General features: G+C 42.0%; 1 protein-coding gene across 1 annotated transcript in view; it reads right to left on the reverse strand.

The window, feature by feature from the left end:
- Positions 1–12,791, reverse strand: part of LAMA1 (laminin subunit alpha 1) — a 120,482-nt gene that overhangs the window by 33,843 nt on the left and 73,848 nt on the right. The window contains exons 26-33 of the mRNA XM_076328962.1: positions 7,649–7,834; positions 6,664–6,791; positions 5,979–6,099; positions 5,704–5,841; positions 3,870–3,991; positions 2,884–2,970; positions 2,428–2,621; positions 1,285–1,427 (exon numbers count right to left, since the gene is read on the reverse strand). Coding sequence (XP_076185077.1) covers positions 1,285–1,427; positions 2,428–2,621; positions 2,884–2,970; positions 3,870–3,991; positions 5,704–5,841; positions 5,979–6,099; positions 6,664–6,791; positions 7,649–7,834 — 1,119 coding nt within the window. The remainder of the gene's footprint in view (positions 1–1,284; positions 1,428–2,427; positions 2,622–2,883; positions 2,971–3,869; positions 3,992–5,703; positions 5,842–5,978; positions 6,100–6,663; positions 6,792–7,648; positions 7,835–12,791) is intronic.

Here is a 12,791-nt window from a genome sequence, read left to right on the forward strand (position 1 = left end):
TTAAAGTGCTAAATAAAAGCTACATATTGAATAATGTTTATTGTCCCAGATGATGATGCTCCTATACAAACACAGAACAATTACAGAAAGCAAGTCAATTGTATCCTTAAAGTATCACAATAATTCAGTACGTTTATGCCTTATGACATAAGGGAAGGGAAGCATAACTGAAGCTTTATAACTAAAAGGTTAGCAATTAAAACTAAAGGATAAGAGTACCTCTGCTGAAGCATAAACATGTAATTTAATCAAGTTTGCCTTCAGATATTGTAATTATTAACATTTTGAAGTACATTGATTGGAATTCAGTCTGCCTTACATCTTAAATAGAAGAAATTTTAATTCAAACTCTTAATTTGCCGAATTCAGCAGCACAAGAAGGCTCACATTATTTTGATTTTGTTATGATATGGCGGAATACAAAGAAGATAGCTTTGTTTCTGTCTTAGAGCTTGTCTTGCTTGACTTATTGCTGAGCAGACTCTTATGAATAAATGTGCGTATTTTAGTGGTCATGAAGTAGGGAGGATTCTGTTTATCTCTGGCTTTATGCAGAGACCACATGAACTTAGTCCTCAGCAACAATAAATGACCTTCTAGAACCACAAAATGTGGTATTTCATGCTTTGTTTAAGGGGGAGAGGAGCTGGAAGTTTGCCACAGGCAGCCTGAAAGTGTCCAACACTGAAACATTCCGCCTGGCTTTTGTGTCCTGAGATGGAGGACAGAGTGAGGCACTTGGACTGCCACACAACCAAAAGGAAAGCAAACGGCTGTATCCCAGGCAGCCTGGCTAATGGAGAAGCAGCCTACCACTCTAGGGGAGGACTCTAGGGGAACAACCTCGAGATATATGACTTGGCAGCTCTCTAGCAAAGGGAGCAAAAAGGGAAAAGACCTGGCCTGATGTTTCTATTTCACTGCTGAAAATTATTCTCCTTGCTTTCAGTAGGTCTGAGCCAGGCTTAGGGATGCACATAATCTAGGTGAAGCACATCCATATAGCACATTCAATAATTGCAGTGCTGATTGAAAAATATATTCGTCCATTTATTTAAATGCTAGTACAACAAGTGAAAAGAAAGTAACACAGGCAGCTAAATAACTTAAGGTATATTTCTATATCAAACATAGTGGTCTTAATCTGGTATCACTTACACATACACACATTCAAGCCATGAACTTCAGGAGGTCTTCTGTTAAATTACTGGCACACATGAGTGGCTGCAAGTTTTGCTTTAAAGATGTGACTAAGTATTTCTACTATTTGTGCGTTCATTTTACCTTCAGATGTTTTGTCGCATTCTCCAACTCTGACAATATCCCATAGGGCGCACGGGCAACACCAGTGAGGTTCATTGAAAGTATGGCCTTGTTGAGATCATCCAAACTATTTAACAAAACTCCTGTGCAGTTGTCATCACAAGCTAAATAAACCATTTTAAGAGGAGGAAGCAATATTAGTATTAAAAAGAAGAAGCCACCAAATACTGAAATTAATTTTGATTTACACAGTATGCGCCTTCACCTTTTGAGTTAAGAGTGATTAAGTATAATAATTTTGAGTATACAGATTTGTAGTATTACCCTCCCCTTCTGGCCCCAAGAGTGGACCTGTTCCAAAATACTCTCCTTAGGTTAGCACACATTCAAGCCTTATTGATCCTCCTGGATATTGAGCTGCTTGCTGTATTATAAGCTTTATTGAGCCTATTTAGCTATATTGCTATAAGTCCAGGGTGATGCCACTGATGCTCACCCAAGCAGGTTAGGAAGACAGGAAATTCAAGCCTATAGTGGTGTAATTCCATTTATTCCTTGGGTTTGGGGTTTTTTTTTACTTATACAAAGCAAAATCTGAGTCCTAAATCCCAATTCACTGTAAAAGCAGATTACTGTACTTCTGTCTCTTTCTGCTATCCACCCTCTCATAAGGAATTACATGACTAATTATTGGTGGAATATGACTAATTATTGGTGGCAAATGCCTACATACCTGGGGTAACTCCAAAAGTATTATTACAGCAACCTCACATCCAAAGGGTCAATGACATAGGAATTCAACATTTTCAAATAAATAAAGGTATGCTACAGGCAGCAAAAAAAGCATTAAAAATATCTTTCCTTAAACTTGTCTGTAAACTAAAAAAGCCATTTTAAGGATTAACTGCTTGTCTGATGTTATGATCTCTAGGGTAGTTTCCTCTGTGTTCACAAAATGGTTGAGGTTGGAAGGGACCTCTGGAAATTATCTAGTCCAACCCCCCGTGTTTTACAGAGATACTAAGTTGTTAAGATTTCTTTCCTTTCATAGAAAGAATAGGGCCTGACATCATAAAAACATTCAAGGAATAATCATGTGCACATAAATATCACTGGAATAAACCAAAGCCCATTAGGAAAGAAAACAATTTAAAAACCACCTACAAACACACTCGTCTTCCACAAGAAGATGTCTTGGTTCACACTCCTCACAGAGCTGTCCTGTCACACCTTGCTTACAGAGGCACTGGCCAGTTGCACGATCACAATTAACATGAACAGAGCCACTTGGATTGCACTGACACAGATGGCAGCTGCCACCGGGAAGCTGAGGGTCACCATAATAGCCAAGGGAGCACCTACACAGGGAGGAATGGGACACTGAACATCAGGGGATATTCATCATGAAATTAGATGTTATATTTATCTTTGAGAATCACTGTTAGGTTTTTAATTAATGGCTTCTTAACAGTAACTAACAAATCACTCTAAGTCCTTGAGCACTCGTTCATCTATTTATTTATGAACACAGAATAATCTATTCCGAGTACAAATATGGCTCATATTAATCAAACTGTCCTTGGGAGTTGGGGATAAATGGGCACATCATATGTAACTCACCTTTCACAGTACTGTCCTTCATATCCTGGGAGACAAGCATCACAGTAGTAATCCTGAACACCTTTCAGGACACAAGTGGGACTAAAACTGGAGGAAGGATAAACAAATACCTGCTAGCACATAAATGGAAGACCATACAAAGACAGAGAACACCTTCAGCCACAGGTTAAATATTGGAAGCAACAGCACCCTCTGCTCAATCTGATGCAGTGCTCCAGAATTTGTACTTTAAATTATTTGTTTCTTAAAAAGTTTGCTTTCCCAATGCGACTCCATTACTGTATAACATGCTAAAGCACCTTATGGCCTTCCTTTTAAAAGATAAGACAATGAAAAATGGATGCTGCATGATATGGCTACAGTATATATCTAACTGAGACTTGCATGAGAACATCAGAGTTGCTAGACTCTTATTCAATTATCCAAAAGCAAACAACAAATATGCTTTTCAAGCTTCTGGAGAAAAAACAGCCTGCACAGCATTTTGCTTTTCAAAATATGAAGTTAAGTGTTCCTCTACCAAACAAACAGATGTATAAATTTCAAACAAAAGAGTACTTGTTCTTCCCCTAGGACTGATCTCATGAAAAGTTCCTGCATTGACTGGAGATGGCCTGAAACTCTGTAAATACAAAAGCATTGTTTTTCGAATGAAGAAAAAGACCCACATTTGAAACTAAAACATGTCAAAGCAACTTACTCCATTATCTATAAAACATTCTATGTGGCTGATCTACTCTTAGAGAAAAAATTTACTTACCTATCAGTTAATCTTTTTATTTTAAAACCTCACAGAGTTACTAGCTGTGAACAACTCAGAATGTAAGCTCCATTTACTAAAATAGGTAGCTTTCAAATGTCTAAAAATTAAGGATGTGTAATGATAACTAACTCCTGTTGCCATAGCGTGGGGGGGGAGTAGGAGGTGGAACATACAGAAATTTGGAATGCTAAAATATACATTGGATTTAATAAGTTCTCGTTACCTAACAGGGTTGGCTCTGGGACAGGCACAAAGAGAGCAGTCGTTGACAGATCCAATTACTTTCCCATAGTAGCCTGGGGCACAAGTACTGCAGTAATCACCAACTGTGTTATCTCTGCAGTTCTGATACACAAAAAGGAATTCAGACAGTTTAAAACAACAACAAACAACAAGAGGAACTTTATCTTCCCCTCAGTCAATAAATGTATACAGTTTCCAACAATCACCTCTAAATGTCACTACCCATTGGTGAGCATTCTCTGAGTGGAGGAACCTTTTATGCAAAAATAAGCAGAATGCCAGCATATTTCCTCTTATGTGAATGCCCCCCCTCAGGCAGGCTGACCTACTTTCTGTTCTAAATTTCCATTAAGGTTTATATATTCCTGCTTCTATTAATCCAGTTCAGGCCAAGAAATCACAGTACAAAGGAAAAAATCCTTAAAAAAAAATCAACTGCTGGAAAAATTAAACAGGATACCTGGATGAAAAATACAAGCTTCAATGTTTCAGCAAACGTGTTTGAATGCTATAAACCAAGGACCATCCACAGTCAGGATTCACAGATACTACATTTAATTTGTCAACAATATTGATCAATAGCCAGTGCTATTAATATTAAAACACTAAATGGGTATTATAAACATAAATTGACCGACTAGTCCCCTAAGTGAATAAAATTCAGTTTCTCCCTTTTTTTTTTTCCCTATTTTTTCTTTTTTCCTTTTTTTTGATTCATATTCTTGCGAGTGTGTTAGAGGTTAGTTGAAAACAGTAAGCAGTAGCAATGCAGCCTCCTATTGTATGGGAGCAGAAGTCAGAGGTGAAAACCATCTCTTTTGCCTACACTACTCAGATGGAAATGTCTAAGTAGTAATCTCAACACGTAGGTGACTTGCCACCCCTGCAATGAGAAGTTGAGAGGAAGAATGACTAGTATTCACTAGTGTGAAAGACCTTTTTTTTTGGCCTTGTAAAAATGAGAACCATAGTTCTTACTCATGAGATACATACTTTAGGACAAACCTGAAAGTGAAAGAATGGTTTACAAAAGCCTGAAGGACTAAGGAAACTCAGTTTAAACACTGACTTCAAGAATGAATTCAGCAGAAGTTGACTTTGAACTAACCAACTCACTATTGGAAAAACAAAGCAACTGAAAAAACTTTAGGAAAGAATTTTGAGCCATACCAGAGAACAGACTTAATGTGCCTTATTTGGTTAGCTGAGAATTTGCTGTCCATAGGGCTGTCAGCCCACAAGAGAGAGGCAATATGTTAGTCAGATGTGGCCCCTCTTTGCAACCTTTGGGTTAAAATGAGAGAAGTGAGTAAATTAACTTAGCTGAGGCATATCTTTATACTACTTTAGTCTCTGTGAGTTAAAAAAGCCTCATTTAAAGCTGCCCAGAAGATTCTCTTCCTGTGAGACAAAGAATTTGACTTTGACCTAGTCTGTGGTGCGGTATGGCTTTCTGCTTCCTTTACTCCTTTTTTGTGTGACTAAGTAGACCTTGGCCAGACCAAGGACAGAAGCCCAAAAAGTCTCACAGAAAAACAGATAAACTGAACTGATACATGAGTTATTTTTAAAGTAAAATTTTAACTAAAATAATTAATGATTTTGAAGATGTTAGTGCCCAAAAAGCTTGATAATTTTACTGAATGGACCCTAAGGGAAATACTACTCAGATTTTCCATTTTTCAGTGTCACGGGGGAAATTATATTTTATCCAAATAGTACAGCCATATACTTCTCCCAGAAACTCCTTCCATAGGTTACTGCCATTGTATGCTCAGGTAAAACCAATAGAAAAATGTATAAATTGTACATACCAAGCACTTTCCAGTTTCAGGATCACAGGTTTCACTGTGGTTGTTGCACTGACATGGCACACAAGGTGCTATCAGAGTGTGAGGCTCTTTTACACCAAGTTCTGTATGCTTTCCCCTGTAGTATCCTGGAGCACAGCTCTATTTATAAGGGGAGTAAAATAAAAAAATATATGATCATGGCTATCAACGGTTACAAACAATTTTAAAAGCCATTTAAATAACTTTTTTTATTATGTCACTATTAGACACACAAAAAGGATTCAAGGATTCTGTACCTGACATGACAATCCAGCATAACCAGCAGGGCATCTACATTGCTCTACAAGATGAGCTCTAGCTCTGCCTAGATGCATTTCTTCAAACTTCACTGCAATTTCCATTGAGATATTGGCAATTCTACAAGATATATGCAGAAGAGAGCAGGAACATCTAGACAAGTCCTAGCACCAAAACTGAGATCCAAACATTTTTATGCTTCAAGGTCAGGGCTACCGTACATAATCTCCCATGATCCCCTTCTCCCCATGCAAATATCTCAATAAAATCTGAAGATTCTTTACTTATTTATGGGATTTCAGGACCTCCAACAAACAAATCAGAAGTACTTCAAAGTAATACAGGTTGATTCCCATTGGTCTGCAAAACTTGACAAACCCACCATGCAAGAGTATGTATTTCTGCCTCAGAAACACTAGACAGAAGTACATCTGTTTTGTCCCACAGATTTTTGGACAGAGCTAACAAGAAGATCGTTGAGGGCATGTGAATCAAAAATAATCCCAAATCTGGAGGTGGAACCACACTTCTTCACAGCTGTGAATATGTACAGATACTGGGTTTTCATTGGATGCATCTCTGCTTGTCTTGTTAGTTTCCAGACTGACAGATGCAATTACTATTTCTAGGGTAAATTACAGTAAATGCAATAGAATAATTAAATGCAATCAGAGATTGCTTTACCTGCTTTGCTGTAATCCTTGGCCATAAGCTGCCTTGATCAGGATGTATTCAACATTGCTTAGCACAGACATGAAGTCAGAACGTAAGACAGACTCATCAGACACAGAGTTAAAATACTTCCAAGAATCCTAGGGAAACATAACATATTGAAACCATGAGTGTTCAAGCTCACTTCAAGGTAATGCTCTGTTCCTCCTTACGTGTTCTTTCAGAAATGCAGTCACAGTGACTATGTCCCAGAAAATCCAAAATCTTGCTCCGTGTTAGAACAAGACGTGGTTCTATACCATTTACTCCTCTCCTTCCCTGCGCTCAACTTCCGTGACCAGTTTCTACAGGAAAACAGTCCAGGCCTGCACGGCACAGCTTTTTCTGGCTAGATCTGGAGAACCCAGACAGCCAAAAGACCAGAACTTCACAGCACTCATTTTATGTGCAGTTAGAAACAGCTGCTGTAACTGTGTCCTGCCTCCTGTCAAGAAAAGAGACTAGGCCTCACCTCAGCCCCAGTCAGCAGAGAGTCCCAGAGACCAAAGGAGGTCATCGTTATCTCCTCTGAAGTTGTCCGGTGGGCACTACTGCAACTTACTGCTCCTGCTAGGCTAAGATTCACGTCCCATATGATTCTCCTGGGCTGTGAGTGTAACATACAGGCTACAAAAGTATGAGACTGCCTGAGAGTGACAATTCCTGGTTGCCTGTCATTTATCACTGAAATCTGAGTCTGTGTTTGAAAAGCTTGCCACAGCAACACCTTCAGCACTTCCAAAAGAGGAAATAATGACAAAATGTTATTTGCTGCTATAGCATAATATTCCGAGACATTTTTCCCTAAAATCGATGCATTTTAATCCAAGCACTCTATTTACTCAGCATATTTGAAGTCAGACATGCATTTTTCAAAGTATTTTATTAAATATATACAACTTTTCTGTAAAAGCTCATAGAAGAAAAGAAATATTTTCACACCAATGTTTTGGCTTACCTCTTTCATTTCTACTTCCTTGTCAGTTCTTACTCCGTTTTCTGGAGAAGGGATGTCTACGTAGATGACCAACTTGCTGGTGTGACCTCCTTTCATTAGAATCTGTGGCTCAAAATTTGAGGTTCCAAAGCCATCCAAAGCATAAAAAGCAACCGTATATCTCAGCTTCCCTCCATAGGCGATGAGCTGTTTGGATAAAAAATTATTACTTTTATTTATTCCAAGGTTAGAGCTACTAGCTGAAAATATTTTAATGTCATTGGAAGACTTGAAAACTGTCAGTTCTTTGAAGAATTGGCAATAAAACATGAAAATTGACTTAAACTCAGCAATTTTTGCACCAAGGTTAAATCCATATTTCTAAAAAGCAGTCTCAGTTTCTTCTTTTAGGCCCTTTCAAGGTGTGCATTCAATTTTCATTTAATTCCTAAGCAATAGAGATTGCATGATCTATATACTGAATCTAGCATCAAGGTTGAAAACTCTTTCAGGTTTCTAAAGTAAAATTGAATATAACACTCTTTCCCCCCCATATGATCTCTGAAGAGTAACATGGTAATTAAATATGGGTGTTACCAATTTACAGGGCCAAGAAAAATCTCACTAGGAAAGAGTAATGTAAACATATTGTTTGTGCTTGCTATAAATAAGTTCTGTGGAAGAATGGCTGATTCAGCAAGGCCACGATCTGGCATCGCTGAGCAACCCATGTATCAAAAAGTAACTAATACATGCTGACACAGCAGGCTGACCGCAGGGACTTCCCCGGATAGAACAAAGAACAATGGGGACGGGTAAACAACTGTAACGAAACTGTATCTAGAAGGAGGTGAAGTAAGCGGCTAACATGTCCTGCTGCCAACCGCCAATCGAGTAGAAGCAATAAGCGCGTGGACAGTAACTTTAACCCAATCATAGCTTATTATTGAGCGCGTGTACAGCTGTAATTAACCAACCATAGGTTGTTATGAAGAGCGTGCCTATAGTAGATAACTATATAAACCCTGTTATATGCATGAATAAAGGAGAATGACCATACTCATATTGGGATCTGTCATTACTCCGGAATCGCAACTCCCGCTCCGCCATCGACACTGAACAAAGGGAAACTCCGACATCTGGTAGCAGAGGATGGTTTGGCACGCCTCTTCGAGACTGCGGTAAGAGCAGCGAGAGAAGGGGAGCGGGAAACTAGCGGCTGGGAGTCATACTATCCTGATGATCGGAGGGGATAGATAACGGAGTAGTCTGGCCAACTGCCTCCCAGGGAAGCCACCGCTACTATGGAAACAGAGGCGGCAGCGACATTGCTCGCAAGTATCCTCTCAAAGAGAGGGATTGAGACAACGGTAAAGCAGCTATATAAGTTGATTAAATTAGGACAACGTTGGGGACATTTTAAGGACAGTCATACTATTTTTTCCGTCCTTGAGTGGCGAGAGCTTGGCAATACTATGTGGGAGCAAACCATCACAGGGGACGAAAAGTCGGAAAAAGAGATTAAAACAGTGCGGGAACTGTGGAGGTCTGTGTTAGAGACTTTAAAGGCCATGAAAGCTGAAAGAGAGGTGGCTTGTGCGGCCGCTCAAATGCTAGCCCCAGAACCCTTGCCTGATAAACTGAAGAATACAGAACCTGGACTGTCTCGGTTCTTTGGGCTGTCTGCGGTCCGAGGTATGTCGGGCACCCCCAAACAAACTGCCTTGGAAGTCAAGCATAGCATTCTAGGGGGCAACGGCGCTTCTGAACCGCATAAGACCTACCCTCCGCTTACGGACTGCAAAGACGCAGAAACTAGCGGTAAAGGGGTCCCCCTTTCACCTGGGGCGACCGCGGGGGAAGAGCGACAGGCAACAGGAGAGGGATGGCCCGAACCGGCAACCCCTCCCTCGCCAACTGCTCCACCTCAAGGTGAGCCCGCGGACAACGAGGGTGAGCTCCTGAAGAAGGTGGTGCAACAGTTGCAGGACTTAGCAATTACAGCCCAGAGGGGAGGAATGGAGCACCTGTCCGGGGCATCAGGGGGATCCCTACCCCCTTGCCTCCCTGCGCCACCAGCGACAGTTCAGCCCAGACGCTGGAGCGAAGTGGCTAGAGACGCTATGCTGGACGGGCAGTGGCAAGTGGCATCCAGCTTGGGGGCGAGTGCTTCTCCTGTGTTGCAAGAGAATAACGGCAATAAGTGGGCGCCTCATGATTGGAAAATCCTACAGCAAGCAAAAAACACTGTGTCCCAGTATGGGATAAAATCAGAAGCTTCACGTCAGATTGTAATTTGGATTTTTTCGGCGGATTTCATGTGCCCTGCTGACTGCCAAAACCTTATGCGGCTTTTATTGTCACCTACGCAGTATTTGTTATGGGGGTCGGAGTGGTCACGGCGGGCGGCGGGTGCTGCGGCACAGCATCAAACGCAGGGGGATCCCCTCTATGGGGTTACCGCGGAAATGATAACGGGGACGGGAAGATTTAACGATATTAATGCTCAGTTGACCTTTCCTCCTGTTTTGTTGCGGATGTCTGCCAGACTGGCACTAGACGCCTTTTTAGCCTTGCCCGGTTCGTCCGCTCCATCCTTTAGTTCTGTACAGCAAGGTGCCACTGAAGCGTATAGTCATTTTGTCGATCGCCTGTGGGGGGCGGTAAGGGATCATCCAGATTTGGGGGAGGATAACAAACAGCAAATGTTTCGAATTTTAGCTTTCGATAACGCTAACAATGCCACAAAAAACATATTAGCCACCCTGCCAAAAGGTGCAGGAGTAGAGGACATGCTCATGCGAGTGGAGCGTGCTCAGATTCGAAAACAAATTGAAGTAATGGCCGCCACATTGCAGACTGCCATTAGGGAAGTGGTGCAACCGTTGGCGGCTGCTGTGCAGCGATCGTCTGGGACCCCGCGGACTTTTAAAGGGAACTGTTATCGCTGTGGGGAGAAAGGGCATAGCCGCCGGAACTGTAGAGCGACAGTTTGGTGTGACAGATGTCAAAAGGGTACTCACGCCCAAAAGGCCTGTTTGGGAAACCCGAAGGGGAGCGCGGAGAGAGGGCGCGTGCGGAAACAAATGCACTCTCCAAGCGAGAACCAGGGGGGTTTCTCGACAACCACGTCCCAGCAACCACAGGGAGCCTGGGGGTTGACCTGGAAACAGCAGTAGAGGTCACGCTAACTAACTCTGAAGTTTGCAAGGTCCCCAGCAATGCTAGTGGGCCATTGATGTCTGGGGATCAAAAGATAGGGGGGCTCTTATTGGGACGCTCCTCTGCTGGAGTAAAGGGACTAATCATTATTCCAGGTGTTATTGATGCTGACTATGAAGGGACAATCTACATAATGGCTTACACTTTGAGCCCACCGCTTTTTGTGCCCAAGGGAAGTCGGATTGCTCAGATTCTTGCTTTTAAGAGCCCAGTGACCTATTCCCTGCCAAGTGAGAGGAAGCGGGGCAGTGGAAGCTTTGGCTCCACTGGAACAGCAGTGTGTTTTTCGACAAAATTAAACCACAGGCCAATGATAAAAGTCAGCCTCCAGCAACCGGACCTACAGGGCCTCACTGTATGGTTAAACGCGATGATGGATATGGGGGCAGATATCACCATCATAAGCTATTCACTTTGGCCTCCACAATGGAGACTAGAACCAGCAGGAACTGCTGTTGCTGGGGTAGGGGGTCAATCGGCTACCTACATTAGCCGTGAGCCGATACAAATAACCTTCCCAGAGGGACAGCGGGTAAATAATCAGGTACACGTTTTGTCCCTCCCCAACGGTCTTGAAGCCTTAATTGGGCGAGACGTATTAAGCCAGATAGGGGCCGTCCTGACGACTAAACCTTTTTAGTTATGGGCACTGGGGAGCAATCGCACAACCCCCCACTGACATGGATCTCTGATGATCCTATCTGGGTTGACCAGTGGCCCATGACTAAAGAGGGATTGCAAATGACCAAACAATTGGTTGCCAAACAATTAGCCCAAGGACATATTAAGCCTTCTGTTATCCCGTGGAATACCCCCATTTTTGTAATTCCCAAAAAATCGGGCAAGTGGAGGTTGTTACATGATCTTCGAAAGATCAATGCTCAAATGTTACCTACGGGAGCATTACAACCTGGAATGCCATCGCCAACCATGTTGCCAGCAGGCTGGCACATATTGATAATTGATCTTAAAGATTGCTTTTTTACTATCCCTTTACGTTCTCAGGACACTCAGCGCTTTGCCTTTTCAGTTCCATCCATAAACAAGGCGAACCCAGCTGACTGATATGAGTGGGCAGTTCTGCCACAGGGAATGAAAAATTCGCCTACGTTATGCCAACTTTACGTAGCCAAAGCGCTACAGCCAGTAAGACAGGAGTGGGCTAATACCATTATTTACCATTATATGGATGATATTCTACGTTGTCAACAACAGCCTTTTACCACAAAAGATATCCAACGGCTGACTGTGTTGTTAGCAGACAAGGGGCTCGTAGTGGCACCAGAAAAAATTCAACAGTCTGCGCCATGGAAATATTTAGGCTGGACCATAGAAACATCAAAAATTCGGCCTCAAAAACTTACGTTAAAAACCCCGTTAGAAACATTAACAGACATACAAACCCTTTGGGGAGATATTCAATGGGTCCGTAACTGTGCTGGAATTACTAGTGAAGATATCAAACCACTAACTGAACTGCTCCGAGGGTCGCACCCTGCAGAAAGGGTTTTGCTAACGCCTAAACATTATGCCGTGTTGCAAAGCATAGTAGATAAACTTTCTGTAGCTTGGACGACCCGACGAATCCTCAACCTTCAAATTTCACTTTTGGTTTGCAACCTGGCCGAGTCACCGTTTGCGGTCGTTTGTCAATGGCACAACAAAGACAGGGCAGCAAGGGAGTCGCTCACAGATACAGATGCCATTGACACGACCACAATAGATACGACTACAAGTGACCAGATTAGCAAACGAAGTAAACAGAAACAACAATTGGCAAAGCAATCAAACGCAACCTCTGAGGCCCTTACAGGGCTACTAATGGATGTAGATTCAATACGGCATGCTACCCTGCAAAATAGAGCAGCCATAGATTTTTTACTCTTGGCACAGGGTCATGGGTGTGAAGAGATAGAAGGTATGTGTTGTATGAACTTATTGG

This window comes from Aptenodytes patagonicus, chromosome 2 (genome assembly GCF_965638725.1).
Source record: "Aptenodytes patagonicus chromosome 2, bAptPat1.pri.cur, whole genome shotgun sequence".
NCBI lineage: Eukaryota > Metazoa > Chordata > Aves > Sphenisciformes > Spheniscidae > Aptenodytes > Aptenodytes patagonicus.